The sequence below is a fragment of the Schistocerca serialis genome, chromosome 2, assembly GCF_023864345.2.
Source record: "Schistocerca serialis cubense isolate TAMUIC-IGC-003099 chromosome 2, iqSchSeri2.2, whole genome shotgun sequence".
Taxonomy (NCBI): domain Eukaryota; kingdom Metazoa; phylum Arthropoda; class Insecta; order Orthoptera; family Acrididae; genus Schistocerca; species Schistocerca serialis.
The window spans coordinates 358,311,843-358,327,193 of record NC_064639.1 but is presented as its reverse complement, the minus strand read 5'-3'; the positions used below and the strand labels follow the sequence as shown (position 1 = coordinate 358,327,193).

The window sequence follows — 15,351 nt, the reverse complement described above, 5'->3', positions numbered from 1 at the left end:
ACTGTGTCTTGTAGTTGTTAAGTATAACTAGGATCTCAGTTACCAAACTATTCATTTTCTGTATTTTTATGTTTTAACTTGAAACAACTAAATATTTCAAAAATGATGCATCATATGAAAAAATAAAAACATTCTAGGTGAGAAGTTAATATTAATAAAGCAGACATCTGTCTGTGCTACATCTAGACACTTCCTAACTATCTCTCATACACTGGCACGGTTAGATTTGCATTTTTAAATGGGAGCACCCACCCCCCTTTTTATTGGATATTCAGATTGTGTGCCAAAAATTAGTACGATTTCCTCAAACTATATTTTCCACTTGTGGTAGATGGTGCTGTAATTGACAAATATCAAGTGTGCCTGTTTTTGCAATTAAGAAGTGACGCATTTGATTCTACATTTCATTTACAATGTAAATGTAAACCTTTCTGTTTCGACAGTTAATATTTATGGTCAAAATTATCTTTAGGGTTGCAAATTTGACTGTACAGTGCATTATGGTTAGCCGTTTCAATGTCTGGTTAGAAACGACAATTAGCATGATACAGGTACAATGACATGGATGTAAAAGTTTTCTGTTCCTTCAGGATGCTTGATATCAGTGAGTCTCTTGCCTCTCACCCTTGGGGTGCTTGATTTTTGGTGAGTATCCATGGCAAGCGTGCCTGTCACTATCACTTCAAGCACTATCACGTCATGGACATTTTACCTTATTACAATGGTTGTGGTTTATACTCTGCCAGTAGCCATCTTGCAGCCAGCGCAAGAGTTATGGAGGCTGGATGGAAACGCATATGATAGCAGAGTTTGAGGGCAGCCACAGAAATCAAGCATTCCTATGGTTTGGTATCTTACCACAATCAACCTGGAAGGGAACAGAAAACTACATTACCATACAAATAGCTTATTTGTCAGAGTTTTCAATGTCTATTTTATTTTCATTATTAAGCTGTCCATTTACTTATGTGGTCACATGTAGGGTCACTGTATTAACTCATTCCTGCTGCCTGGCAGCACTTCCTGCCAACTAAGTTTTGTAAAGCCATTAATTGAATCTTGTGTGATATTTATGCACTACTGTGTATACTTTTGCTTTTATATTTTTAGGTCATATTTAGATCTTTTTTCTACCACACACTTTTTGGTTTCAATATTTGATTGTTCCAGTTCTTTCTGTGGCACAATATAGCACCTCTGTTCTGATGTATTCATGCCACCTGGTGACATTTTGTAATCAGTTTAGTTCTGCTGCTGACAACGGATACAAGTGACTCCACACTCTGCATTGACTTCTCTTTCTAGTGTATTTTCTTTGCGAGCACTCTCTGATGTGTCTCTTCAAATTTACTCTAAGTGGCTTTTGTAATTTATACTTAGATTTATGGCTTTGTATTTTTCCTTGGCAGATTTTCTGATGATGGACTGTGCCCAAAACTTATCAATAAATGAGAATTTTTGAACAGCAAATGACCAGTTATTCTAGTGACTTATTCAGCAGTGGCATAAACCACCTCAACTATACCAATCTGTTCATCTTTAATTCACCTACACCACTGTGGTATGCTTATACAGTTATCATTTACATCTTGTATACCCAACACTGTGGAAGAAAATGGGCACACAGCTCTAGATTGGGTGCAAAACAAGTGAACATGTAATCCTATTATGCAATGGTAAATGAGTTTCATGTTCCTTGTGTATGTAATATTGTGTTCTGTATAAGATGTCTACCATATGCCCACTTGCTTCCACAGTGTTAAATACATTTCCTGACAAAAAAGTTAAGCACTCAGAAGGGAGAGGAGAGAAAATGAAACTTCACAGCTTTAGAGGGTATATGATGTTATTTCAGAGATCAGAAAATCAAGTCAAATTTACAAAGAACTTGGCAGTATGACCCCATTTATCAACAGAATGTAACACCCTCTCAGGCCTGATTTGGTTGGGAGGGGTGTCACAAAGCTTTTGATTCTCTCATATCGTAAGCCGGTCCATAGCTGCTGTAACTTGGTCCTTGACATCTGGGATGGCACTGGGACACAGTTGTTGTCCGACCTGTCCCACACTTTCCATTTGGGACATATCTGAGGATCTTGCTTACTACAGAGTACCTTAACATCACACAGTTCAGCACATGCCATGTGTGGGTGAGTACTGTACACTGAAAATCAGCAACACAAAACTGTCACATGAGATATAACATATGACATAGGTTGTCCTTGAAGTACTGTGCCATCAGAGTTCCCTCAGTCACTACCAGCCATGAAGTCGTGCCATGGTTTCCCACACCATGACATCAAGAAGCCATTCATCAACTGTTCATGCTTCCTGGTCATGGACCACTGCAAATGCAGCAGTTTGTGATGTGGCATTAATCACAGTCAACAGCTGGGATGATAATTCTGTAGTCCAGCTACTGCTTTTGTCTGACCAATTGTGCAGGACGACAAGAGTGTTACAGGAATCCTTTTATTCAAGTTCCCTTGTAGTCCAACATCTGACCACTGTCACAGCCAAGTGCCCCACAAACTTGAATATTGCATAATTTGACCAGCCTGCCAAATGGAGACTCAAAATGAGAGGCCCCCTTCCAAAAGGTCACATGCTGATAATGCTGTCTCACATGTGTATGCAGCACACCTGTGCCCTTTACAATGATCGCTCAACTTAACATTGTTTCCACCCCTCATACACCCTACCAGGTCTGATAACAACACTAAAGATGAACAAAATTAACGTTCTCTGGTGGCCATTCTTCTTGTCACAGAGAACTGCAGCTCTAATTATTTAGACCCATCAATCGTGTGTACGTCCATGAAGTTACATTGATATACAACAATAGCATCAGGGTACTTCTTTTGTTTTGTTAGGCAGTGCTTATATTTGAAGTACATTGTAATCATGGCCACACTGGTCTATTGTTTACACCACTTTATCGGTAAAGACCACCATGTGAAAATACCATCTCAAAACTAGTCTCAGCAAAGTCAAGAACTATTTAATAGCAGCTTTTTTTGGTGATATAAAAAGTAACTTTCATATAAAGTTCTGTATGTTCATAGATTCGTTAACTGCCACATATTTCTCTGGAGCACAGATTTGTCATCTGGGTAGTTTCTCAAACATTGGTTATCCTTAAATATTTGCTTTCTTATGTTGAGCAACAATAATATCCAACTATTTTGTTCCCAAGCAGTGTATTAGTTGACCACAATATTATTGCAGCTGAGAGTGAGGGCACTTTGGCTGACTTATCATGGGTGAGTGTGTAATCAGGTTTGATAGTCTATGCTTCACTGACCTGAAAGCATTGACAGTGTGATGTGTTTTCCTTAGTTGCAACTGTACTTGTTTACTGTAATGTCAACAGGTGTTTCCAATGATGGCCTGTTGCAGTAATATCGTTTTGAGTAGTACACTTTTGTCCATGCACTGACCTGTTGTAAATATGTAACTATTCTTCTTTTTCTCACCCTTGTGTTCCTTATTAACCTAACATCTGTAATTATCTTTGTAATATTGTAGCTCTAGTTAGTTTCTGTGCAAAGAAATACTTGAGAGCATAACACTTGAGCTGATGGCAAAAACTTAGTATTTTCATGATAATATAAAATACAAGTGGAATAGTGAACATGTCTAATATAATGGTAAAGAGAAAGACAGCATAATGGCAAAGAGGAAGACAACACCAAGACACTACCAGCATAAAATAACTGACAGCAATATGTGAAGCAGAATATTATTAACAGTAGTAGTAGTAGTAGTAGTAAATAATAATAATAATAATAATAATAATCCATTGAAGATAGCACAAAAAGTGCTTAAACTTGTATGTATCTTGCACACTGTAGGCACTGTCCAATTTTTTTCTAGTGTCTATGTCACAATCAGACGATAATTCACACAAACTGAACCTTCGTGAAATAAATTGTTACCAAAAATCTCAAAAAGTTCTTGCCCGATTTACTTCATATATTTACGTGATACTCTAATAAATATACAGACTGACATAGGCTACAGATTTTTATCCTATTTATGTATCTAAAAGTATAAATAAAATCTACAGTACTATACAAACAAAATTTGTTGTTGAAGGTTGTTATCAAAAATCTCAAAAAAGTTTTTCATTGATTTATTTCAAATTTTTACAAGATACTGTAATAAATGTTCAAATGGACAAAGGCCACACACACACACACACACACACACACACACACACACACACACACACACACACACACACACACACACACACACACATATATATATATATATATATATATATATATATATATATATATATATATATATATATATAGTGTGTGGCCTTTGTCCATTACAGTATCTTGTAAAAATTTGAAATAAATCAATGAAAAACTTTTTTGAGATTTTTGATAACAACCGTCCTTTTTTCCCCCTAAGGTAAGCCTTTCCGCTCCCGGGATTGGAATGACTCCTTACCCTCTCCCTTAAAACCCACATCCTTTCGTCTTTCCCTCTCCTTCCCTCTTTCCTGACGAAGCAACCGTTGGTTGCGAAAGCTAGAATTTTGTGTGTATGTTTGTGTTTGTTTGTGTGTCTATCGACCTGCCAGCGCTTTTGTGTGGTAAGTCTCATATGTACTGTATAAATGAGAAACATCGTCAGTAGCAATCTCGAAAAGTTCTTGACATTCTTTCTATATACATTCAGATGGATGTAGGCAGCATACTCTTTTTATAACCAACAATGTACACATTTTCTACCACAGCCAGCTCTAACGAGAAAAATGCTGCGCTGTGAAAAAGCGTGGTTTAGTTTTCTTTCTCTCAGTCAGTTTTAATTACGATAGTAGGGCATTTAAACCATTAGACAAACTGTTTTTCCCATACATATTCTCTCTCTTTATATATAACCAGTGAACTCAACAATGCTTCGCAATTGCTAAATATGTGCGGGAATTGGATATATGCTGTAATCTTATTCTTTCCCCTATCTCTGTCCATCTCCTCCTCCTCCTCCTCACCTCTGTCTCTCTCAATCTCCTTCCCCCACCCCCCTTCTCCATCTACCCTCTTCTTCTGCCTCTCCACATCCATTTTCTCTATCACCTCCCCCTCTCTGCCGCACTCCTCTTTGCCCCCTCTCTGAGCCTGAGCCTTGTTTATTGCCTTTGTGAGTGAAACTTTGATTGGGAATTGAAGTTGATTAAAATGAATGGGTAATTCGATTGCAATCATCAGTATACTGGTCTGAGAGACCTCTTTGCTGCTGGATCTGTGAGGATAATAGCTTCAATGATTTCACATAATTTTAGTCTGTAAATGGGTAGGATTACAAAGTGTTGGGTGATTCAAATTCTGGAGTAATCATAAGCCAATAATCCATAAATACAACTTTCCTGTTTTCTGTTAAAATGGACTGCAGGGAAGAAAGCAAAACAGCACATAGCTGTGTTTACAATTTTGTTTAAAATTCTATATATATGTATTGGAGAAACAATTTGTTTGATAGTTTAAATGCCCTGCTGTCATAGCTAAAACTGAATGCAAAAAAGAAAACAAAACTGTAAATTTTCACAGCATGACAAACACAGAATTTTCTTTCTCACAGTTGTTTCTAACAGAAAAACCTGTATGATGATGTTTAGAAAAATGTATAGCTTTTGTTTGTCTAAATGTGTATTACAGGGTCATGTAAAAATTTGAAGTAAGTCTGTCAAGAATGTGGAGATTTTTGCTAACAACATTTCCTCTTCTTATGTGTACCATATCATGTAAAAATTTGAAGTAAATCAGACAGGAGATTTTTGGTAACAATATTAAATGATAACTCTTCTTTATATAGTAGCAGAGATTTTTACCCGTATATTTATATACCATATACCGGGTGATCAAAAAGTCAGTATAAATTTGAAAACTGAATAAATCATGGAATAATGTAGATAGAGATGTACAAATTGACACACATGCTTGGAATGACATGGGGTTTTATTAGAACCAAAAAAATACAAACGTTCAAAAAATGTCCGACAGATGGCGCTTCATCTGATCAGAATAGCAATAATTAGCATAACAAAGTACGACAAAGCAAAGATGAGGTTCTTTACAGGAAATGCTCAATATGTCCACCATTATTCCTCAACAATAGCTGTAGTACTGTAAAGCATGTCCAGAGGTATGGATCTCCACTGATCCAGAAGCAGGAGAGGTCTCTTGAAGCCTGTAGACCAATGATCTCAACTGCTTTACCTGCTCATTTTAAGTGACTTCAGTCCCCAGCAATGTTTCATTGGCAATAACAATGAACAAGGCTCAAACACAGACAGAGCGAGCGAGCGAGAGAGAGAGAGAGAGAGAGAGAGAGAGAGAGAGAGAGAGAGAGAGAGAGAGAGAGAGAGAGAGAGAGAGAGAGAAGAGGGGGGGGGGGTCAAATGGACAGAGACGAGGCCAGGGGGTTGGACGTAGATAGGGTAGATAGATGGAAGGAACAGATGGAGGAGAGAGGGGGAGGAGGATGTGGTGGTAGACAGAGTGTCATGTAAAAATTTGAATTAAGTCTGTCAAGAATTTTTTGAGATTTTTGCTAACAGCAGGAGGAGGGAATGGACAAAGAGAGGGGAGAGGAGGAATTGCACAGAGAGAGGGGAGAACAAAGATTAGGGCATATGGCAAATTCCCATACATATTTAGCAACTGCGAAACACTGCCAGGTTCGTTATTATTTTATATAGTAGATAAGTTCTGGTAGGCTGTAAATAATATAGGTGTAAAGGCAACCACTCATTGGATAGTAGAAACACTGAACCGCTGACAGGCACACATAAAAAAGAAAGAAAACTTGTTGGATTTCAGAAAAACGGGATTGCGCTTTAGCAGAAATAGGGTCAGGTGAGTGGAGGGAAAGAGAGGTCAAGAAGAGGGCTACAGGTCTGTTGACTAAGAATACAAGATGGAGGAGTAGTAGGTGCATGGACAAGGTATGTGATGCATGGTTGTTGCAGGCCGTGGGGTGCAGCATACAGTTGTTGTGACATGGATTGGGAGTGGTGTGATGCATGGTCGTTACAGGCCATGGGGTGCAGCATACAGTAGTTGTGACATGGATTGGGAGGGAGGCGACAGGGCGGAGGAAGTGGAAACCATTTGGTAGAGGGTGTGGGAACAGCAGGTTAAAGGAGACTGACACCAGGAGTGTTACAGGAGTGAAGAATGAGATGCAAAGACAAGTCCCTTTTGTGTAATTCAGAAAAGCTGGTGGTTAAGGAGAGGATCCAGATGGCCCGCATTGTTAAGCAGCCATTGAAATCCAGTATGTTCTGTTCAGCTGCACATTGTGCCGTTGGTTGTTCTTGCCTACAGTTTGACAGTGGCCATTCATTATGGTGGATGGCTGTTTGCAGCACAGTTGGTATATGACACTGTTGCTTTCATAGGGGGCCCTGCCACTGATGGGATGGGATAAGCCTGTGTCACGTCAGGACTTGAGTTTCAAGTGCTGGGTGGATGGATTGGGCAGGTCTTGCACATGGATCTTCCACAGCGATATAATCCTCGTGGCAAGGGGACTAGGAGTGGCATAAGGATGGAGTAGGATGTTGTGTAGGTTGGGTGGGTGATGGGACCCCACTTTAGGAGAGGTGTAAAATATCTTGGATATGACATCCCTCATTACTGAGCATGATATCAGATTATCAACACCCTGGTGAAATATAGTTGTTCCAGTCCAGAGTGGGAATGGGTGGCATGGGGTGGGGGGATTAGAGATGTGTGAGGTTATGGTATGGGAAATCTGTTTGCAGACTAGTTTTAGGGGGGGGGGGGGGGAGGGAAGTGCATGCCTGTGAAGGCACTTGTGAGACCTTCATCATACGGGGGAAGGAGTTCTTGTCACAGCAGATACACTGTCCACAGTTGGCCAGGCAGTATGAGAGAGATTTTTTGGCATAGAAGGGATTGTTGTTGAAATGTAGTTAGTGACAGTGGTTTGTGGGCTAAAAATGGACATAAGACATCAGAGAGGTGGAGATCAACATCCAGGAAGGCGACAGGCTGGGTTCAGGAGTACCGGCTGAAGGAGATGTGAAAGGAGATGTCAAGGTTGCGCACAAATGAGGTTAGGACGTTTTGGCACTGAGCCCAGATCATGAAGATACTATCAATGAATCCTGAACCAGACAAGAGGTTCGAAGTTTCGAAGGTTAGGACCGTTTCCTCTAAATGGCATAATAAAGGTTGGCACTCGAGGGTGTCAAGTGGGTGCCCATGTCTGTGCCACGGGTGTGGTGGTGTTTGATAATGGCATGACCATAGAAATGCGGGATGCTGATGTATAGTGAGGTGGCAACAACAGTGATAAATAGGGATCCAGGAGGTAAAGGTGTGTGGATGTTGGAAAGGTGGCCAAGGAAGTGGTGACTGTCTTTGATATCAAAGGCCAGGTTCTGGCAACTGCTTGGAAGTGTTGGTCAATAAGTGCTGAAATTCTTTCAGTAGGAGCATAATAATTAGCTATAGTAGGGTGTCCAGGATTATTGAGTTTTCGGTTTTTGGGAAGCATGTAGAAGGATGATGTGCAGGGTGTCTTGGGATGAGGAGAAGGATTGTCTCGGGAAAGGTTCTGAGATGGGCCTAAGGATTACAGTAGAGATTGGAAGTTATGCTGGGCTTCTGAGATGGGATCACTAAGGCAAATGATGTTGGTAGAGCAGTCAGACAGTTGGCAGAAACCTTCTTTCAGATAGTCACTGTGATTCACCACAACTGTGGTGGAGTCTTTGCTTGCAGGGAGAATGATTAGGTCAGGATATTTTGAATTTCTAAGACAGTAATGTTCATAGGAAGGCACCTGGGGAAGGAAGGTGAGGCCAGATTGGAATAGGTGGATGCCACTAACCACCAAAACAGTACCTGCACTTTGACAGCTGTCATATCTTTCACACCAAAAAAATCATTCCCATACAGCTTGGCCAACCATGTACAGCACATCTGCAGTGACAATAACTCCTTTTCCCAGTATGCTGAAGGTCTCACGAGGTATTTCACAGACAGCCATGAGCCCCCAAACCAGCCTGCAAACAGATTTCCCCTGCCATATCCTCACACACCCCAAATCCTCCAACCAGCCCAAAGTCTCAGCTATAAATGAGCACTCCCACTCATCATCCACTGTCGCCCTGGACTGGAACGACTTGGCCATATCCTTTCCCACGTCTTTGATTATCTATCATCATGCACAGAAATGAAGGACATTGTACACATCTTTCCCACACATCCTAAAATGGTAGTCCATCACCCACCTAACCTACACAACATCCTGGTCCATCCTTATGACACTCCCCACACCTTACCACAGGGATCATATCCCTCTGGAACATGTTGGTGCAAGACTTGCTCAACCCCCCAACCCACTTGTTACTCCAGTCCTGTCATGGGCTCATCCTACACCAGCAGTGACTGGAAAATCTGTGAAAGCAGTCATGTCGTATACCAAACTCTGTTGCAATCAGAACACAGCTTTTTCGTTGGTATGACTACCAACAAGCTGTCCACTGGAATCAATTGCCACTGCCAAACTGAGGCGTAGAACAAAGTTGGCCTCCTAATGTCACAACAGGCATCTGAGCACAACATGATTGGTTTCAAAGGCTGCTTCACAACCTGGGCCATCTGGTTCCTCCAACACCAGCTTCTCTGAACTACACAGGCGGGAGGAGTCCTTGCGATACATCCTTTGATTCCATAAACCTCCTTGCCTCAATCTCCATTAACTCACTGCCCCACACCTTCCACACAACAGTTTTCCCTTCCTCTGTCCTGTCACTCCCTCCCAGTCCATGTCACCTTCTCTGTGCACTGCAACCCACTGGCTCCAGCATCCATACCTAGACTGCACCTACTACTCCTCCCTCCTACATTCCTAGACAACAAACCTGCTGCCTCCCTCCAACGTGCTAGTTACCCACCTCCAATGCCTCTTCTTGCCTCTCCCCCCCCCCCCCCCTCCCTGTACATACCACATCTGACACAACCTGCACCCCACCCTTAGTTCTCCTAACACCTGTCTCTCTCCCTCTATTCACCCAACCCAACACAATTTGTACTTTACTGTAGTCCACCTGCCGAAATGCAATCCCTGTAGAGAGAGAGAGAGAGAGAGAGAGAGAGAGAGAGAGAGAGAGAGAGAGAGAGAGAGAGAGAGAGAGAGAGAGAGAGAGAGAGTGGTCTCCTTTATTCCTAAATTGATTATATTTGATATTGCAAACAATGGAAAGTCCAAGATGGAATGTAACAATATTATGAAAAGGAAAGCTGCTACTCACCATATAGTGTAGAGTGACAGTCTTTTTGTTGTGCCTATCTGTGACTCGGCATCTCTGCTATATGGTGAGTAGCAAGTTTCCTTTTCATAATATATCTGATATTTGTTTATATGGACAGATAATAGTAGCTGTATATAAGGATTTGCCATCAAATGAAGAGCTGTTTTCTCCATTTATTAATTGTATGGGACTTTTGAAGTCTTTACGCATGTTATAGATGACCATATGTTGTGTTTAAGTGGCGGTGAGCATTAACGTAATGGGCTGCTGCATTTCTTTTGTTTTAACTAATATTCTGTATATGGCATGAAGGAAAGACCAAGACGCCTTTCACCAGTGAAGCTGTATTACGTAATGCATTCTGTAATTATTATTATTCTTAAACAAACAAACAATCCTATCAAATCTAATGAAGTGATGTTTTCTTATGTGCTATTTCTATTATTTGCAGTTAAAAAAACCATTAGTGCATTTTTCTTAGAAGTCGGTATAAGACATGGCCCATGTGCTTACTCAGGTGTCCAACTGATTAACATCCTCCTCATTTACTGAGTTAATTGCAAACATGAAATAATGAAGCATCCTACTCCATGTCTGCACTATAACTTTTGCATCTAAAAATGAAATTAACACATGTTCCATGATAGTTTCCCTGTTTTGAATATTCAGTCAGGTAAGATTTTGTACAAAGTATAGAATAGAGATGCATAAATTACTCAGAGGGCATTAAATGAATATTTCCTAACTTACAATCACATTAATTATCACAGTATTACTAAACCAGAACACCTAAGTATAAGAATTCATAGCCAAACAGTTAACATCTAATAGTAACTACTTATCCATCAGGATCCTACATGAAAACACAGGGCCTTTAGATGCGCACACACACTGATGGCAATAAGGCATCTCCCTAATGCCCAAAATTCTCCTGTATTAATGGGAATCTTTGTATTAGTATAGATTAAAGGTATTCCTTCTGATATTTTTTGTCTTATTGCTACACCAAATATGCCCCACCCCCCAAGCATAAACATCAGAATATTTATCAACAAATTAGATCTAGTATTTTTTTTTTTAATCCTTCTTACTAATGGCACCCATCTAATATTGCAGAAGCATTCTGTCTTTCTAGTATCTAGTATAGCTTAATCTTTCAAATCCATTGGCTGATACAGCATATCAACAGGCCTAATGTAGTTGTAGGCATGTATGTGCAGTTTTTTCTTAATGTACAATTCCATGCATGGTATACAACGGGTACAATAAATCAGATAATATACACACAATGTACATAAGATATTTATTCCCTCTTTTCTGAAAGAGTTTCAATCAAGTCCAAAATTTCCATTCTCTTTGTATTTACAATCATTCTGTTTACTAAACCAATGTCTCTTAAGCTCTTACATTGTTTAGACATCCCTATAATGTGATCGACATTACACAGTAAATGAACCCCACAGTCATAAGAATTGGTCTGTTGGAGAGATGGTGCTTCAATAAAGACTGATTTAGCAATTGGAGAGAAATACTTTGAAAGCCCATCTGCCAGTACTTTTGCATGATGATTATTAAAGCCAGAAGAAGAATCAAAATGGAAAAATGTATCTTCCAGCTTGCAGTAAACTAGTAAACTCCAGTGGGTACCACCAGTTGTCTCAACTATGTCAGAATCATTCAATGCAAGGAAAATATATTTATATTCTTTTGCATTTAGTGGGTCCAAAAACACATTTATTTCCTCAAATGGTGATACCTTCAGACATTGTGTTACTTCCGGTCCAATGAATAAATAATCTTTTTGATTCATGAATAACACCCTTTGCAAGTATTCAAAATAAAAACTTATAAGTGTATCATTTAACCAGTATGGACCTGTTAATAGCTCAATGTCAGATCTGTGCAACAGTGTATCATGAAAGCTCAGAACAACTTGATCTCTGGCCATTGCTGCCCAACTTGAAAGCTGCACTTCGGGGAAAATAATCAGCCTCTTATCTGTAATTTAAAGAAAAAAAAACAAGTTTATGAACTATTATGCAACAGAAAAGAACATATAAAAGAGTAAAGAAAATTTAACTTTTCAAAAATTGCTATATTTGTGTTATAAACATGAGTAAATTTAGGACAAACCTGGAAAGCTCTGTGACAGTTGTACACTACTTGCATAAATGTGAACATGATGGTGGAGAGAGGGGGGAGGAGAAGGAAATGTCTTTTATGACATGTTATCTATTGATTGATAGAGTTGTGAACAAACAGCCAAGGTTAATTTGACCCGTTATGTTACTTCACTGATCAGCTAGATTGCTTACAAAGATTTGTTCATATTATCAAAAATCAGTGAAGGCACAGAAATCACGAACCAACAGCTACTGTTGGGTAAAATACGGAAATGTCCAAGTCAAAATTAAATATAATGGGCGTACTAAAATGTGAAATTTTGGATTATTTCTAGTATGATGTAATAACTTTACAAAATAAACGCGGTTCGTGCCAATATGTGACAAATTTAAATCTAGCTTCCTTTGCAACTGGTCCTACATATAAGTACTTGGGGGGAAAAAAAACGCCTCATGAATCCACACAATTGCAAGGTTAATGTGTAGGAGGGTATCACCGTTAAAATTAACGGTTTCAAACTTCGGTTTGGGCAACTGCAGATAGTGAATCATCAGTGATAAATGTGCAGATCTTTAAATAAATTGTATATAGCCAAGTGCCCACCACATATGGATTCTCGCAAATACTTTATTTTCATACAAAAAAAAAACCTGACCGTCTTCGGCATTTAGTAATAACAGCGACTTTGCATGGCACTGAACTAATGTGTCAGATACTGAAACATAATTTTACATCAGGCAAAAATTAAAATAAAACGGACTTTCACTGCTGTTGTCAGAAACGTCATCTTGTCGAATTTCTCAGTGTATGAAAAGATGTATAAAATTACACATTGTCAACATTGACAGCACAAAATGTGTCACCCGTCCGCCTCTCTCACACTCACCTTCCGTCTGTTCATAGACATTTTACACCTCTGAGGGCACTGGAATGCCCATTGCTGTCGTAGATTCGGACATGAGTTGTTTTCATTCCTCAGTAACACTCATCAGCTTATTATTAAATATAATTTAGTATCAGTCATGAACCATTTTATACACTTCGATCTTCTTTGCCGAAGTAAACGCAAATGAAATATCTGCGGCAGTATAATCGCTGGTGTGTCGTAAGCAATAAGCAATTACTTGACAGTCACGCAAAAAAAGTATACTTATTAGTATCATGAAATGAGGCTAATCAGAAAATAGTAATGTTTAATCGACAGGTGATATTTTCAAGCTTTTACAACTGTAAACGTAGAAGTAAGTACATAGATTACATCTGTCATATGAAGCGTTGGCGAAAATTGTTGACGAATGAGCGGTCAAAAATGAAATAAGGAAGCAGGTGTAAGATCGAGATCAGTTGAAATCAGCTGACCGACGGGAAAAAATCAAAACCCTCTGTCTGTCATGTGCAACCAAATGAGGTTGCCATTTTAAGTGATTATTCAGGGTTAAAACAGACAGAGGTATTACATTAAGGAAAATAAACTGCAATAAATAACCGTTGTTGCCGTATGTAACAGACGATAGACAATACAATCCAGAAATGCAATTAATTTCCAAAAGCAACAAACACCTGTTAAATAATTATGAATAATTGTTTGTAAACGAATATTGCATGGTTGTAAATATGAAGTTGGCAGTGGTCCTACTATTAGTTTTGGATGGCAGTGTAAGGGAATATTTATGCTGCTTTTGTGTTACGTTTATTCTGTAAACAAAATCTTATTCTCACCCCACTCTAAACAGTGTGATTTGCTGTGGAAAGTTTGTGTAATTTATATTTAACAAAATTTGTACTTGTTAATTTGGTACAGATACGGTATTAAAAATCTGAACAAATAATTTATTTTAATGAACGTGGGACGACAGAGGTAACCTATAGCAGGAAAAGGTCTACAAATTAACTGAAACAATCTTTTTCAAATTACGTTATACACAACATACTTATCACTAATAAAGGACGAAGACACTTGCGCAGATAGAAACTACTAGCACCAGCTATCAATTATGTTAATGCAGATAATATGCAGGTTTTGATAGTAATCGAGGACATTAGCAGTATTGTATGTAGTAAAATGGCCGTAAACGTGTGACCGAAAAATCACTACTTCAAGAAAGACTGCTGCTACTTTTCCTCATTATAAGTTGTCATTTACCGAATAGTGCAGATTACACATTTATACAGTTGATATTCGCCAGAGGAAAAGGATGTGTAGAGAGAATATATATATGCTTATGTACTCTACAGTGAGCATTATTCCCTGGGACTGATGACCTCAGATGTTAAGTCCTATATTGCTTAGAGCCAGTTTGCCATTATTCCCTGCAGTAGCAACCAGTATACAAAAGTTTTTAGGATGTGTACCTCAGTGTTGAGTAACTGAATTGGAATATTTAACATTGTATGCTGTAGTGTATACACTTACGCATCAGAATTCAGTGCTCTGCTTGGAACTCTGCACGTGAATGCATGGCATATGTGAAAATCATTTCTGTTTCTTGTCATGCCAGTATATAAATTCTGTGAAGCTGACAACTGCAGATTTCATTAAAGAGTAGATGAACTAGCATGCAAGTGTAAGAACTCAAAAGAGCCTTGAGGAGTGCCATTAAGTTGTTTGAGCATTGGGCGAGAGTTGTTTTGTGACTCTTCAAGCTTTGTTGTATTGCTTACTTTTGTTGATGAGCCACTAGTTGATTGTGGGTGCATTGTTCCAGTAGCTTACACAATAACACTGCAGTCCTGGTATATTTCTATGCTGGTTAACACACTGCTGCCAGACTTTCATGCACAAGTGATTGAAGTATGAAGTCCATGGCAATTATGTTAAGCGCTGTTGGTAACACCAAGGAATTTCCACAGATCGTTTAATTTGTGCAGAGCTGTCCATATTTATCTCTGCAAATTAATAGTCATTGTTAATTTTTAGGTTTCCC

The 15,351-nt window shown here is 39.1% G+C and overlaps 2 protein-coding genes across 3 annotated transcripts in view; one reads left to right on the top strand and one right to left on the bottom strand.

Annotated features, from left to right (window-relative positions):
• Positions 1–11,583: 11,583 nt before the first annotated feature.
• On the bottom strand, positions 11,584–13,506 carry LOC126457168 (sentrin-specific protease 8-like). Of its 2 annotated transcripts, none has more exons than XM_050093250.1 (2): positions 13,314–13,506; positions 11,584–12,301 (listed from the first exon to the last, which is right to left on the bottom strand). In XM_050093250.1, exon 2 carries the CDS (start codon positions 12,249–12,251, stop codon positions 11,607–11,609), a length of 645 nt encoding a protein of 214 aa, XP_049949207.1. In that variant the 5' UTR covers positions 12,252–12,301; positions 13,314–13,506; the 3' UTR covers positions 11,584–11,606. The 2 variants fall into 2 exon arrangements, with proteins under 2 accessions (XP_049949207.1, XP_049949208.1); XM_050093251.1 differs by lacking the exon at positions 13,314–13,506 and adding an exon at positions 12,437–13,296.
• Positions 13,507–13,551: 45 nt separating this feature from the next.
• Positions 13,552–15,351, top strand: part of LOC126457169 (disks large homolog 5-like) — a gene marked incomplete in the record, with an annotated part of 184,697 nt that continues 182,897 nt past the window's right edge. Inside the window, 1 exon segment of the mRNA XM_050093253.1 lies at positions 13,552–13,668.

Bases quoted from the DNA above. Each gene is read 5' to 3' on its own strand.
- LOC126457168 (XM_050093250.1), bottom strand. From the start codon at position 12,251: ATGGCCAGAGATCAAGTTGTTCTGAGCTTTCATGATACACTGTTGCAC.